This window comes from Toxotes jaculatrix, chromosome 15, assembly GCF_017976425.1.
Source record: "Toxotes jaculatrix isolate fToxJac2 chromosome 15, fToxJac2.pri, whole genome shotgun sequence".
In the NCBI taxonomy this organism is placed as follows: Eukaryota; Metazoa; Chordata; class Actinopteri; family Toxotidae; genus Toxotes; species Toxotes jaculatrix.
Window position 1 is genome coordinate 4,067,314 of NC_054408.1, and position 13,390 is coordinate 4,080,703.

Sequence of the window (13,390 nt, forward strand, 5' to 3'; positions counted from 1 at the left end):
AATATTCCTCATTACTGTCCAAATAATAAACAATATTATTTGTTAACAGCTACTTCGCTTTTCTCCTGAAAATATCACAGTATCGAAAAGGTTCCAACACCCAACAAAAACGTTTATTCGCTTAATTAAGAACCAAACGTTTTAAAGACTCAGCACGATGATAAATACTTTGTTAAAGGGGGAATTTTCCTTAAATCTGAAACGATATTAAGCCTGAAACGAGCCACGCCGGTCGGTGTAAACAGAGGGGGGAATGTTAGTGGAAATGTGCGGCGCAGGCCGCGGGGAAAGGTCCTTCCTGCAGGATCCGCAGGTCAACTTCTGCGCTTGCTCTGGGTGTGGACTGTTGGGCCGAGGGACAGAGGAACCCCGGAACACGTTAGAGAGAGATTAATTAGAACCAGCTCGCCTTATTCTCCGACATCAGGAATAACCTGCAGCGTCACGGAGGCCTGAACGCACCAGAGCGGCCTGCATGTGCAACACATTAACACCCTCCAAACAGAGCTCAGAGGTGTGTGTGCGTGTGTGTGTGTGTGTGTGTGTGTGCGTGTGCGTGCGTGTGTGTGTGTGCGTGCGTGTTCAGCTCACACACACAGAACGGTGCGTTTCTTTAAAACTGACGCAGTTGTGCGTGTTTGTAGGTCGATGCGTCTCTAGATTTTTAAATCTGCACATTTGATAAATTTGGACGCTAGTGTGATTGACCTGAGTCTGAGTTACCTCATAAGAAATTATTTTAAAAATCATATTTTTGCGGCTGATAAGGAGGCCACCTGGCGATTTGTTCTTGTCGAATAATGAAAAAAATAATCGCCTTTTACGCACAGTGTCTGCGCCAAAAGTTCACCGCAGAGCTGCACGTAAACCAGAGGCTCTGTGTGTGTGTGTGTGTGTGTGTGTGTGTGTGTGTGTGTGTGTGTGTGTGTGTGTGTGTGTGTGTGTGTTTGTGTAAGACTACTTCTATCTTTGTGAGGACCAGTTTGAGCTGTAGGCCTTAGGGGGTGGGGACAGTTTGACGGGCCCTCACTTTTTGTGACACACATTCAAAGGGCTGTTTGAGGATTAAGACTTTTACAAAGATAGAGAATGATAGAGGTACGTGTGTGTGTGTGTGTTCGACCTACCTGCCCGCCTTGGTGATGATCATCTCCGTGCCGATGTCATGGAAGCGCTTCCACAGGTCTGCGCACTGCAGCTCCACCTGGATCTCCTCCATGGACGCCGGGGGCGACGGGTCACAGGGGCCGGGGGCCAGGTCGGCAGGTGAGCCAAAGGAACACGATGTCCTCTCGGCCAGACCCTCTCCGTCCGAACCGGGACTCGCCTCCGAGTCTGAGGGGGGAAATGAGGAAGATGATGAGAAGGCAGCTCAGTGGAATTAATACAGTGGAATTAATACGCTTTAGGCTTTACGCAGGAAACTTGGCGCGGTGAGAAAGTACAGCGGTTCTCTCCGCTGACTCCAAATCACCTGCCGTCTGCATCTTGGAGAGAAGCGGCCGAGTTTGGCTCGCTGGCTCAACTCGTCATGGAGTTCTGGGCTGATGTCAAAAGCAGAATAAATGATGCGTAAAGCCTTTGAAATGCGATGTAGAAAATATTAAATTTTAAATTGGGCCACACAATGAAGGATCCCGATGGGAAACGTTCAGCAAATGAAGTTTCCCCTCAAGCGCTCCCTCTGAGCCGAGTTTTACAGACTGACCATTCAGAGTCATCAACACAGTTACAATGTTAGAGCAGATAAACCCCCCTCCACAAAACCTGACACAAATCCAGACCTACAGGAGAGGTTTCCACCCGCCTGAGTCTCTAACCAGACACCAACCAGGATGACATCAGCCTTCTTTGCATTTGCCTAATGCATCAGATTTTTTTTATCTATTATTTTGTCCACAACATGCATTTTTTTTACAGATATCTTCAATTTTTTATTTAACCTCAAAAAGACGAAAGTGAAGTAAAACAGGAAATTGCATATTACACCAGATTCATTACATCCACCACCAGAAATTAAGAATTTCTTTAAAAAGAGAGAAAAAAAAAACTATTCCACTTGATGTTGACCTTTACATATTGCTTAACATGTGTGATGTGGTGTTATTTCAAAATAAAATGAAAACCTTTTGGGCTAAATATCAAAATGGATCATAGTTTTTCCAGCTGAGATGTCAAATCTTTAATGCTCAACACTTCAGAGCTGCACTTTACCCAGATAAAAAAGATCACCACATGCAAGCTCTTATTTCACTTTTCTCAGAAATAGTTTATAGCTGAATATCCTACACTACCACCCCCCCCCCCTCCCCCCCCCCCCCCCCCCCCAAAAAAAAAGAATCTAATAATGTATTATTTATTGAGGACCCTGACACAAGGAGGTTTACTTGGCAGACTTAGGGCTCACAAATATGGTTATGCAAATGCGGAGCTGCTGAGAGACTGGACAGCGTCCCAGGTGAAACCGCTGCAGCACAGGCCGAGCCAACCCCGCTGGAAACAAGAGCACAGAGAGGAGAGATGGAGATAGGAAGAGCAGAGGGAGGAGGAGGAGGAGAGGAGGAGCGGAGGGGTGTAATGACCACAGAGAGACACTTTCCATCATCGTCTTGGGAGATCCTTCCAATGTCACTGCAGCCAGCGAGGACTGTCACACATCATTACTCTCCCCCATCTTCTCCTTTTAACTGTTCACACACATGCAGATACACACCAGCAGCCAGACAATCAGTCCGTCAGCCGCCTCCTCACTCTCCATTAAACACACTCCCGGTGTTTGAGGAAGAAGACAAGATGGACGGCTCGAATCCTCCCACAGAAAAACAACTCTAAGTCTGCACTGTTAATGTGATCTTCAGATGGGGCCAATAAGATTAGGTCACGCAAAGAGAAGACGTTTAATTTGAGCATCTAATAGGAAGAGCAGGGGCATCTGACTGTTCTGGGGATTTTGCCGAATTATTTACATTCTGCATAAGAAAATAAACAAACATGGATAAATATCACAACCTTGTTTTACACTGTTGTTTGGTAATTTGTTTCTAAGTTCCTAAAGTGTCCAAAACTTTAAATAATTTTATAAATTGTTCTAATTAGGTTGAACATTTTCCCTCTTGGCTGAACAACACCGCCTGCTGCACTGACAAGGCAACAAAGCTCCTATAATCTCAGCCTCGGGCTGTTTTTGCAGAAACAGTTTTGGTGTTGTAAACCAAATGTAAGTCTTGTACAATTTTATCAATTTCAGGCTTTAATCAAATATCAGCAGGTCAGTTTTGTTCACCAAACACAATGGAGGCCTTTTACTGAACAAATCCACAGAAAAAAATATTTTGATCTGCAGTGGCAACTATTTTCTGTCATTTAATGTTCAGTAAATGTGAGTAATTTAACATTTAAAGGCCTACAAATTGTCTCCTCCAGCTCAATAAGGTGATAAAGAATATCATTGGTCTGCTTTTTTTTGGTCTTATAATGATATAATGCTGTTGCTTTTCTGCTGTGACAAGAAGAAGATTTGAGACTACACAGAAAAATGTGATATTTCTGGCATCGAAACTGAAAGCTGCTTGAATATTTGCAACAAACACAGCCCGAAAAGCCACACCAAGCAACCCCTCATCTACTATAGGCATCCGAAACTGGATGTTGGTGTGTGAAACGCAGGCGCTCAGAGGAAACAGGCACATTCCAGACAGCAAAAGCAGCCCGATCAAATGAGATAATTTGGCAGAGACACCTCCGAGATGCAGAGGAGGGAAACGCCAACCGAGCGGGAGCCTGTCGACTCTGCCTGGCCGCCCTGTCATCAGGCTGAAGGACCTGTCCTCCGCCACTCACCCGTCACACACACACACACACACACACACACACACACACACACGCACACACACACACACACACACACACACACACACACACACACACACACACACACACTCTGTATTCATGTAGTCAAACATCAGGCCTGAAGCCAGTTCATTGCCTAAGTTCAAACACTGAGAATAAAATTGCCAAAGAAAAAAAAAAAGAAGCAAAACTGGAAACACAGGACAATATTTTCAGACCAGTTTCACACGACATCGAGTTTATGTGAAGGTTTCGAGTTTCGAAAAGCTTCAGTTGGGATTTTTTTTAGGCTGAATGAATAAAAACTGACATTAATTGATGATCAGAAATGTGCCCACTCAGCAGAACTGCTGCCCTGCTGTGGTTAGCTTCACTCACACACACACACACGCACACACGCACACACACACACACACACACACACACACACACACACACACACACACACACACACACACACACACACACACACACACACACACTCACACTCACACACACTCTCGTGCCTGTATCTTGTGGTTGAGGGCTCCCAATCAGCTCATGCCAGGCCTCATTAAAATGAGGCTAACATCTATAATAGGCCACTAATTGTTCTGAATTTAATCGTGTCAGTGCCGCGCATCAAACTGTCCACATGCAGTCACACTCACGTCAGCTGAGGAAGGGCTGAATGTTTGCTTAAAAATACATGTAATGTATGTGTAATGGGAATATAACTGAAGGAGGACGTGCTTTGAATGAAATGAAAAACAAGCTTTAAATCACAAAGTTGGTAGATATGATTATTTCTGCGGAGCTACACCTATTATGGAGAAAAAGTATTTTATGAATACATTTTTTTTTACATTAGATGCCTTTTGTGAGGAGATGGTTTTAATGAGCTGCAGAGATGTTATGTACTTTGAATCTATGTGGGAATAATCATGGTAAAGGTCTTCATGATCAGCCTGACATGCACTTAATTGTCTTTTGGTAGAAATTCTACAGTTGATTTTGAACATTTCATTTTCTTTTATGTTTCAAACAAAGAGCATTAACCTCTTAAACCTGGTTGTGTTTCCATTGTTTTTTAACGTTTCGGGGTTTTTTTTTTAAGTTAAATATGTCCAAAATTTGGAAAACCATGTCATATTATCTGCAATATTTACAGTGGTGGTACAGCAACATGCAATTATACTGCATGATATGCTGTTGTACAATGCGTTGTTGTTGTTTTTTTTTTTTTTTTTACCTTATTTGTAGATTCTTAAGAGGAAAATCAAGGAGAATATCAAACGTTTACGATGTTAACACTTTAGACGGAGAGACGTTCAGATTTTATACTGAAATTACGTTTATGAAGTTGATATATTTATTTCTGAAGTGGACAGTAGCAACGTGCCAACCATGAAATCACTGAGTAACTCAATCCACACAGTGGGAGCAACTGTTTCCTCACTGATAGAGACTCAGGCACGAAGGAAGCAGTAAACACTTCAGTCAGATACACGGCTCTTTCATCAGCCTGCGTGCTCAACTGAGAAATTACCGTAGTCTTTAGAGAAAACACTGAAAGGATCATTCATTATTAGCGTATTATTACACAGTAATCTTGCTAGATTTTAATTAGCAGATATCAAGTGAAAAGGCAGGTGAGTGAATTAGTTCTGTGCGTAAAAGCGAAAAGCGTCAACTTGTAAAAGTTTGCACAAAGTTTGGGTCAGGCCTCTGAAAAATGGAATTCAATATATTAAGTTACACCACATGTAGTTTAACTTGTTAGTTGTTATCTCAAAGGGGAAATATTTGAGCGACATGCTTGTTGTAGTTTTGTGAGGTCTAACAAAACTACTTTTCCTGTGCTAACTGAAGACTGATACTGTTAAATGCGAGCCTGTGTCAGAGCCTGTGCGTTTCTCAGTCCTGCCCTTGTCTTTGAGGCTAATAAACGTGTTATACGACCGGCCGGCTTCCAGCCTCGCCTGGAGTTGAGTAAAAATAAAATTACTCCGTTAAGGATTCCTCTAAACCACATAATCTGACCACAGAGACTCGCTGTTCACGGTCACCGCCGCCCGACGCGCCAATGCGCAGGCTTTAGCACCGGAGCAGGACACGCTGAACCTGCCAGGAACCCGCCTGCTAATGAGTGGGACCGGTGGGGGGGGCGAGGACCGAGAACTGAGTTATTCATTCAGTGAAAAAATCCTGAAATTACCCGAAACAAAACCAGAGAGAAGATGAACAGAGAAACTCTTCTTCTCCAGAGAATTGGAAAAATACAATTTTCCAATTGGAGAATTGGGGAAAAAAATAGAAAAATCACCTCATGGCCGTTTATTGATGTGTGAGGTTTCATTTCTGATTATCTTCTGAAACACACACAACCAAACTGTTTGCCACTGTAATCAGGTGTTTAGCTTCACCTCCTTCATTTAACCACAGCTTACACTTCAGTATCAGCAGCAGCAGCAACAATCTTCCCATGAGGATTCACTGGACAAAATCCTCCCTCCCTGTGATTTACTTCTCTTTTCCCATTTTGTAAAGTTTTGCTTTTCAATCACTGCCATCGGGTTCACACCGGAGAGGAGCCGCGCGTAAAGGCGCTGCGCCTCGGAGGTCAGACTGCAGCAGGCAGCGGGACTCAGCGTGGGCCTTCAACTGTCTGAGCAGCATGCAGAGGTGGAAGAGCTTCGTCTCTGCCTGTCTCTACACTTCTACAACAATTTAACGAGCTGTGATGCACATATAAAATAATGTGATCTACATATTTCAAGCTAAATAATTCAAGCTAAAAATGAAGAGCGGGCCTCTTTGGATCCATTGGCCTCACGAAGGTAGTTCATTAGCAGCCAATCTAAAATTTTGCAAGAAGGCGACTAAACTTAAACACCGTCTGATGCACTGTTTGGACTGAACTACCTTGAATTTTCAAACAAAATGAATTTTCAGCTGTGGATCAAGGGGAACGCGAGGGCCTGAATCTGTCAGTTTAAAAACGAAGCTGAAAGCGAAGTTTGGAGGTTAAAAGTTACTTCACAGCGGCACAGCAGGTTAATGTGTGTGTGATCAGTTCATCTCCACACAATGAAACCTGAGCGGTTTAAGGTGAAAGAGGGAGCAGCCAGAACATTTCATCACACCTGTAATAAAATTAATTTCCAAATTAGAGTAATACTGTTGATTATGTGCTAAAACAATCAATCAATCAATTAAGTTGGTGCAAATATCCACGAATTAAAAAATAAATAAATAAATAATCGTTCAGAGAAAAAGTTGCTGCAAAAAATTGCAAAAAAAATCCTAGCTGCCTTATCACGTGTTTGTTATAAGAAACTAAATTTTAAAAACAGTTAATACAAAAGAAAATTACTGTTTTTAATGTTGATTTCCACTTTTGGTTATTTCTTTTGCTTCAGTTGAAAAAAAGTCTTAATTCCGCCTCGTTTCTCCTGTAAATTTTATTTTATTATCATAATCATCTGATTTTTATTTATTTTTTTTAACACCATGTATATTTTCCTTGGTGGTTGGATGATTGTTGATTTTTTTTTACATCTTTAAACTAATAACATGACATTTTTCCATGAATGAGCAAATCTTTACCTTAACCTTAGAAATTCTCTGAGCGCTCTCATACCTGGAAAATACTGGATGTTCTGCGTGTGGCGCAAAACGGACGCACAGGTAATTGTAATTTTGCACGGAGGCCGGGGGTTGTTTCTTTGCAGCGGTCAGTCTAATTTAAAACAGTCTGAACTTTATTTCATTTGAGAGTAAAACGCACTAAGTCTTTTGCTTCACGCCAATGCACCGTGTAACCAGCCGAGGCCTCTCTGCAGGCCTGCAGCCAGACATATGCTGCAAGCAAATAGCGTCCAAACAGAATTTTGATGTCACCTACATGGTACAGAGTAATCCACCAGCCCGGAGTCAAAAAGTGGACAGGCCAAGCCGCCGTGACAAAAACCAAAACTAAATACATCTAATCATTTGGACATATGATGAGTCCTAGAATTATTGTTTTGTTTTAGTAGTTTGATTTGTTGTTGATGCAAATTCTCTCTCTGCATGTGTGTCATATTCCTGACTGCAAGACTTTCTCTGCAGGCCTGCACCCGTCAGGTTTATAATCTACACCTACAACTGTGAAACTTTTTCTTCTTTGTACAACAACGCTGCAGCAGAGTGGAATCTCTGAGTGGAATCTCTCGCTTGGTTTAAAGGAAAAAAATAAAAGACTCCACATTCACATGGAGACCGTGGACCTTACAGCTACATGCCCTGTCTTGGGTTGGGTCACTGAGAGTGGAGCCATGTTTTGACTCGTGGTTTTTGCTTTGCGCTGCAGCGATATAACGGAGAATCCGGTAATTTGAGCGGTGTGGTGCATGCCTGCAGCACTGACCCGGGTCCATATCCAGACAGTGCGCCGGGTCCTCTCCGTCCGTGGCGAGGCTCTCCATGGACAACTCCAGTTCCTTTTCCTCCCAGCCCCGGAGCTTCCTCTTCTTGTTGGAGCCGATCAGGGCTTCCACGGAAAAAGCGTGGGCTCTAGAGCTCAGAGCTGCGGCAGATCGCCTCCTCTCACTCATTTCTCTCAAATCCACCCGAAGGGGGGGACGCGGCGAAAAACCCACTCCGTCCGTCCAACGCAGTGAAGCAAAACAATAAAAAATGCACACGTCAGTGTTTACAGCGAGGCGCAAACTCACCAAGTGTCCAAAGTAATCCCAACTGTGACTAGAAACGCCGCATCAAACTTTTGACGGCGGACTGTGCCATCCTGGCTGCGCATGAGATCAAGTCCGGGAGGATTGATAGTTTCGATGCGGTCTGCCGCTTTGCGCGTCTCTCGCTCCTTCCACTCCGCTTCTTTCTTTTTCTCTTTCTGTCCCCTAACTTCTCTCTGACTGATACTCACTTCTGGAGGAGTTTTTTTTTTTTCAGGCGCGGAGGGCGGCCCTCGTGCTCCCTGTCAAACCTGGGCGTCCAATGAGAAGTGAGAAAAGGCAGCTAGACAGAGTTCCGTCCAATGACAGCGGAGGGAGACGCGCGTCCTGGAAGAGGAACCGTCATCCGGACTGCAGCAGCCTAATGAACGGGCTCCATCAGGTTGCCTGGAAAATGGAAAAATACCTAAACTTATTTTTTTTTCTCATTGTACCAACATCTGCTTTTAACACAGATTACAATGCAAACAAATTAATAAAATAATCAAATTGTGTCAGAGTTTAATTATGCATTTAGAGAAACTCACCAGTCCCGCGGTCTCCCCTCTCTGACACCCAGATCCTGCCGATTCAGATCACGTCTCCTCTGAAGGTTGATCAGTCAGGTTTGGGACTCTCATCCAAGGCCGATGCGAGGCCCTCACCTCATGGCGAACATCCAAAAGCCATTTTAATATTTGTCTTCTCACCGAGTATGTCTGAGCCGCTGACTCCATCATTACCAGGGATTGTAGGAAAAGTCACATTACAGCTTCATCGTGTCAGCCGACAGCTGAGGGGCCAGAGCAGAGCCGGAGCGGGACAGGTGGGCTCCTCTCAGAGCTGCGAGCTCCGACACAGAAAAGGAACGGGAAGATTAGTGAAATGGTGTAACTCTGCTCGGCTGGTTGAGCGCTCATTTCAGCGGATCCGCAGGTCTGTAACAGAAAAATATGGCCTGCAGTTATTATGGACAATAAAGTGACACGCCTAAAGGTCAGAGTGGGGGTTATTTCAGGAGCTGATGTAATGATTTTCGATTTCAAACGTCAATTTCCAGCCGCGGCCTGTCATCTGTTTATTCTTCACAGTCTGTGAATTATTTAACGGTATACTCATTTATTAGGGCCTTCATTTTACTCAGACATATTACAGCCAAATCCCCGACACTGATCAAAGAAACGGCGCAAAATAACCTTTAGAATGAAGAGTCACTTATTCAATTAAATAACATTTTAAACTATTCACAAAATCAGAAAAAATACATTTTTTTGCATTTAACATTGTGCTGAAAAACAAACAAAATCTTTAGGTTTCTGTCTAATTCAAACGAGACTCATTCCAGTAACACTGTGAGTAAATATATAGTCTGGCACATTATATAAGACTAATGCTGTTAAATATTTTAATGAAATAGTGGCGATTATAATAATATTAGGCTGATAATGACAATAATCATAATTAAGACAGGTTTCTGGTCAAACTTGTGGAGATGATCGGTTTCCAGCTCAAACAGGGCTTTTTAAAAACAGATGCACTCAGCTGAGACTTGGTCCTGAGCTGCATGTGATCGGTCTGCGGGCCCGATTCTGCAGAGGAGGCTCACAGGGCCGAGAAAAGAGGAGAAAAAAAAAATATCTCACCCATTTCCTGTCAGCGGCAAAACGAGGGGGTCAGGCAAAGAAAGAAAAAAAAAACGGAGCAGAGGATGATCGCTGCCGGTATGATCCGTCAGAGGAAAGGCGGCTGTCTGCGCCGAGCAGGCCTGGAGTCAACCTGCGGCTCCTGAAAACCAAGCTCTCCAAAGGTCACCGCTGCGCATCAGTCATCTTAAAATGAATATTTGGCGAAGCACATCCGGATTATGACTGAGCAACAACTGTGGTATGAAGTTAAGAACATTGTGACAAATTAAGATAAAGGCAACAGAGGTTTAAATAATAATAATCATAATAAAACAGGAGGAAAAAAGCTGAAAATTTGTCGGAATATTTTACTGACAGTTTCTAGAAAACAAAACGTTTGGGTCACATAAATTCACGGTTTCCTCCTGAATAAGAATTTATATTACGTTGAACCGACTTTTCATCAGCAAAAGCTACAGGTTCATGTAAACTAACGTTATTCTGCGTTGAGATTTTATTTGCAATTCTTTCAGTTTAAATAATGTGTCCGCGAACACTTGATTTGATTTGAGCTTAAAAATAATTACTGAGCTCCTAATCGGAGAATCGTGGAGGAACAAGCAGACTGAAATAATCTGAATAATATTTCGATTAGAATTTATGCTGCTATGAACCGTTGGTTCTTGCTTTCGTGCAATTTGAATGCTTTTGTACGAGTGAACGTTTGCGCGTAAAGTTCTGGCAAAGTAAACAAGTAAACATAGTGCGTGTGAGCGCGCGCGACCCTGACTATGCTGGAGGTGGGTGGTGGTTTGAGGGGGGGTTAAATCCCTGTGGGAGGAAACTCTTTAAACACCAGCAGTAAAAACTAAAACCAACTGTTTGCTGTTTAGATCCCAATTATAGCCCCGATGGCATCTCAGTCATCCAAAACCCAAACATGAGCGTCAAAGCTGAACGCTTTGATTCTCATTTGATTTGGACCAGTTCGGATAAATCTCTCCAGCGGTTTGTTTAATTTCAATTTCTCTCAAACATTTTCGGAATTCCTCTGCCATAATTTTACATTATTCTCGCCAAATTTCTTTGGTTTTTCCATTTCTTTTAACCAAACCCAGAGATCATTGGACACTTTACACATAAACAGATTCACAAACCAGAAACCCCCTTTTTCATCCTACAAGTCAGACACGTGGAAGGTGGGCGGAAACGCTCGAACGTGTCGTTGATGTTGAATTAGTGAAAGAAAGCTTCTCGGGCTGTTTCGGCAGCGTCCGCCTCAGGCCAGCGAGTGAGTCCCCTCACAGGACCGAAGCCTCTGAATGCAGAGTGGAGAGAGGGAGAAACGCAGAGACCCAGAGGAGCTGAAGATGTGAAGGTTGGTTGGTCAGGAGGTGCTGGTGCTGGAAGCGTGTGTGCAACGAAGCAAAGGACATAAGACAATTTATTTAGGAACACAACGAAATGATGCTGTTGTTGAACTGTCAGAGACCTGCAGCAGGAAACACGACGACATGAGACAAACAAGATAAATGTGACGAGGCAGCGTCCTCTGTCTGTGTGTTATAGATGTGATATAAATATTATAGGCTAAGTATCAAAAGATACTGCAGAACTAAGTGGACGGTGAAAAACAGTTCAGACAGAAGAAGTGTCCTCTATCTGTACGCGATTAATAATAGGAGCTCATGCAAAGTGCAGTGTAACACGGACTGGAACGCAATAGCATGAAGATTTTATAACACAGATGTCACATGTAGTAACGTGCTGGAGTGAATTAGCATTAGCAGCAGCGTGTGTGTGTGTGTTAGTGGTGGTGGTTGTTTGGGGGCGAGGTTCATTTACAGGCGCAAAACACAAAATCAGCCACATCCGGTCGGTTGTTGTTCCGGGTGTTAAATTGTGCATTTAACGACAAATTGTGTTACCGTGATGATCACAACCAAAAAGGTCAGAGTTCACCCTTTTAAGCCTCACGTGTGCCCGTTAAACGCGAGGACGCAGGACAGATGCAGAGGCCGCTTTGTTTTTTTATACCGAGATACTTTCCTCAGGAGACAACGAGCCGGGGCAGTAAAACAGAGTGGAGAAAAAAAAGGAAGAAGAAGAAGAGAAACATATTCTGATCGTGTGCACAATCATTCCTGTGTGTAATGATGAAACGAGAAATAAACAGCCCGTGGTTAGATTTGGTTCATCCATTTGGTCAATCGTCTTTTGAACTTTCCTGAAACATGAAAGAAATTTCTGGAGACATATCGGACGATAAACACTCCAATATAAGTTATATTTTAAAGGGTTTACAGACCAGCCCCGTACGAAGAAAGGAATGAGACAATGGCCCATAATTACACAGCCGTGATCGTTTTCTAAAAACGTCCACACTGTCCATTGCTTTTGTTTTGTGAACTCAAATATAGCACAATAAATCTCGAACGGATGTTGCACAGATGTCGTTAAGAAATGAAAAAAAAATGTCACGCTGCTTGGATAAACGTTAAATTCTAATGCTATGACCGGAAACTAAATAAATAAATAAATTATTAAATGTCTCCCGGACGCTGGATGTGCGTGCGTTTCCTCTGCTTCTAGTGCTTAGAAACGTGGACACGAGACATCTCCGCCAATCGGGTTTAGAGGCCAAAAGAGCCGCAATTATCCTTTAATGAAATAACGACACATATTTTTCACAGCTGACATCTCATAGGAATACTGCAGGATTATCATGGAGATATTATGGTCATAAATAAGAGACAGTGAATTAAGAAAACTGTAACCTCCTGCAGCCTAACTCCATATCTATCCTACACAGACACACAAATATGTACACGCATTTTTATGATATACAATACACGCATAAAGCATAATTTTCATAAAGTCGCTGATCATAAATTAAGTTCACTGTAGCTTACTGCGGGACAGCGCACTAAAAAACTTTAATAATTTAATATCAAACTCAAGTGTGTCCTCCACAGACCAAAGCGTCCCTGTGTAAACTGCCTATAATGTTCGAAGGTTAACAGACTTTACTAGTTTCCTATTCTGCTCAGCGCATGGACCCAGTCTGAGTTCAGCATCAGTAAAATGTCTCATTTTTTTAATATGTATTTATTTTGTCTCTGCGCGGATTGTGTCTGTTTCCATGTGACGCCCTTTCCATTTACCAGTTTCTTTAAAAAAAGAAATATTTATTACGCCTCCATTAAAGTTTTTACTCCTGCG

The 13,390-nt window shown here is 42.8% G+C and overlaps 1 protein-coding gene across 2 annotated transcripts in view; it reads right to left on the reverse strand.

Annotated features, from left to right (window-relative positions):
* The window catches only part of tbx15 (T-box transcription factor 15), a 36,759-nt gene extending 28,058 nt beyond the window's left edge, over positions 1-8,701 (reverse strand). Inside the window, exons 1-2 of one of the 2 annotated variants that reach the window (XM_041057282.1) lie at positions 8,240-8,701; positions 1,128-1,335 (exon numbers count right to left, since the gene is read on the reverse strand). In XM_041057282.1, the coding sequence (XP_040913216.1) occupies positions 1,128-1,335; positions 8,240-8,426 (395 nt within the window). In that variant the 5' untranslated portion in view covers positions 8,427-8,701. Of the gene's footprint in view, positions 1-1,127; positions 1,336-3,739; positions 3,818-8,239 lie in introns of those variants that run through there. The other variant, XM_041057283.1, reaches the window with a different exon arrangement.
* Positions 8,702-13,390: the final 4,689 nt, after the last annotated feature.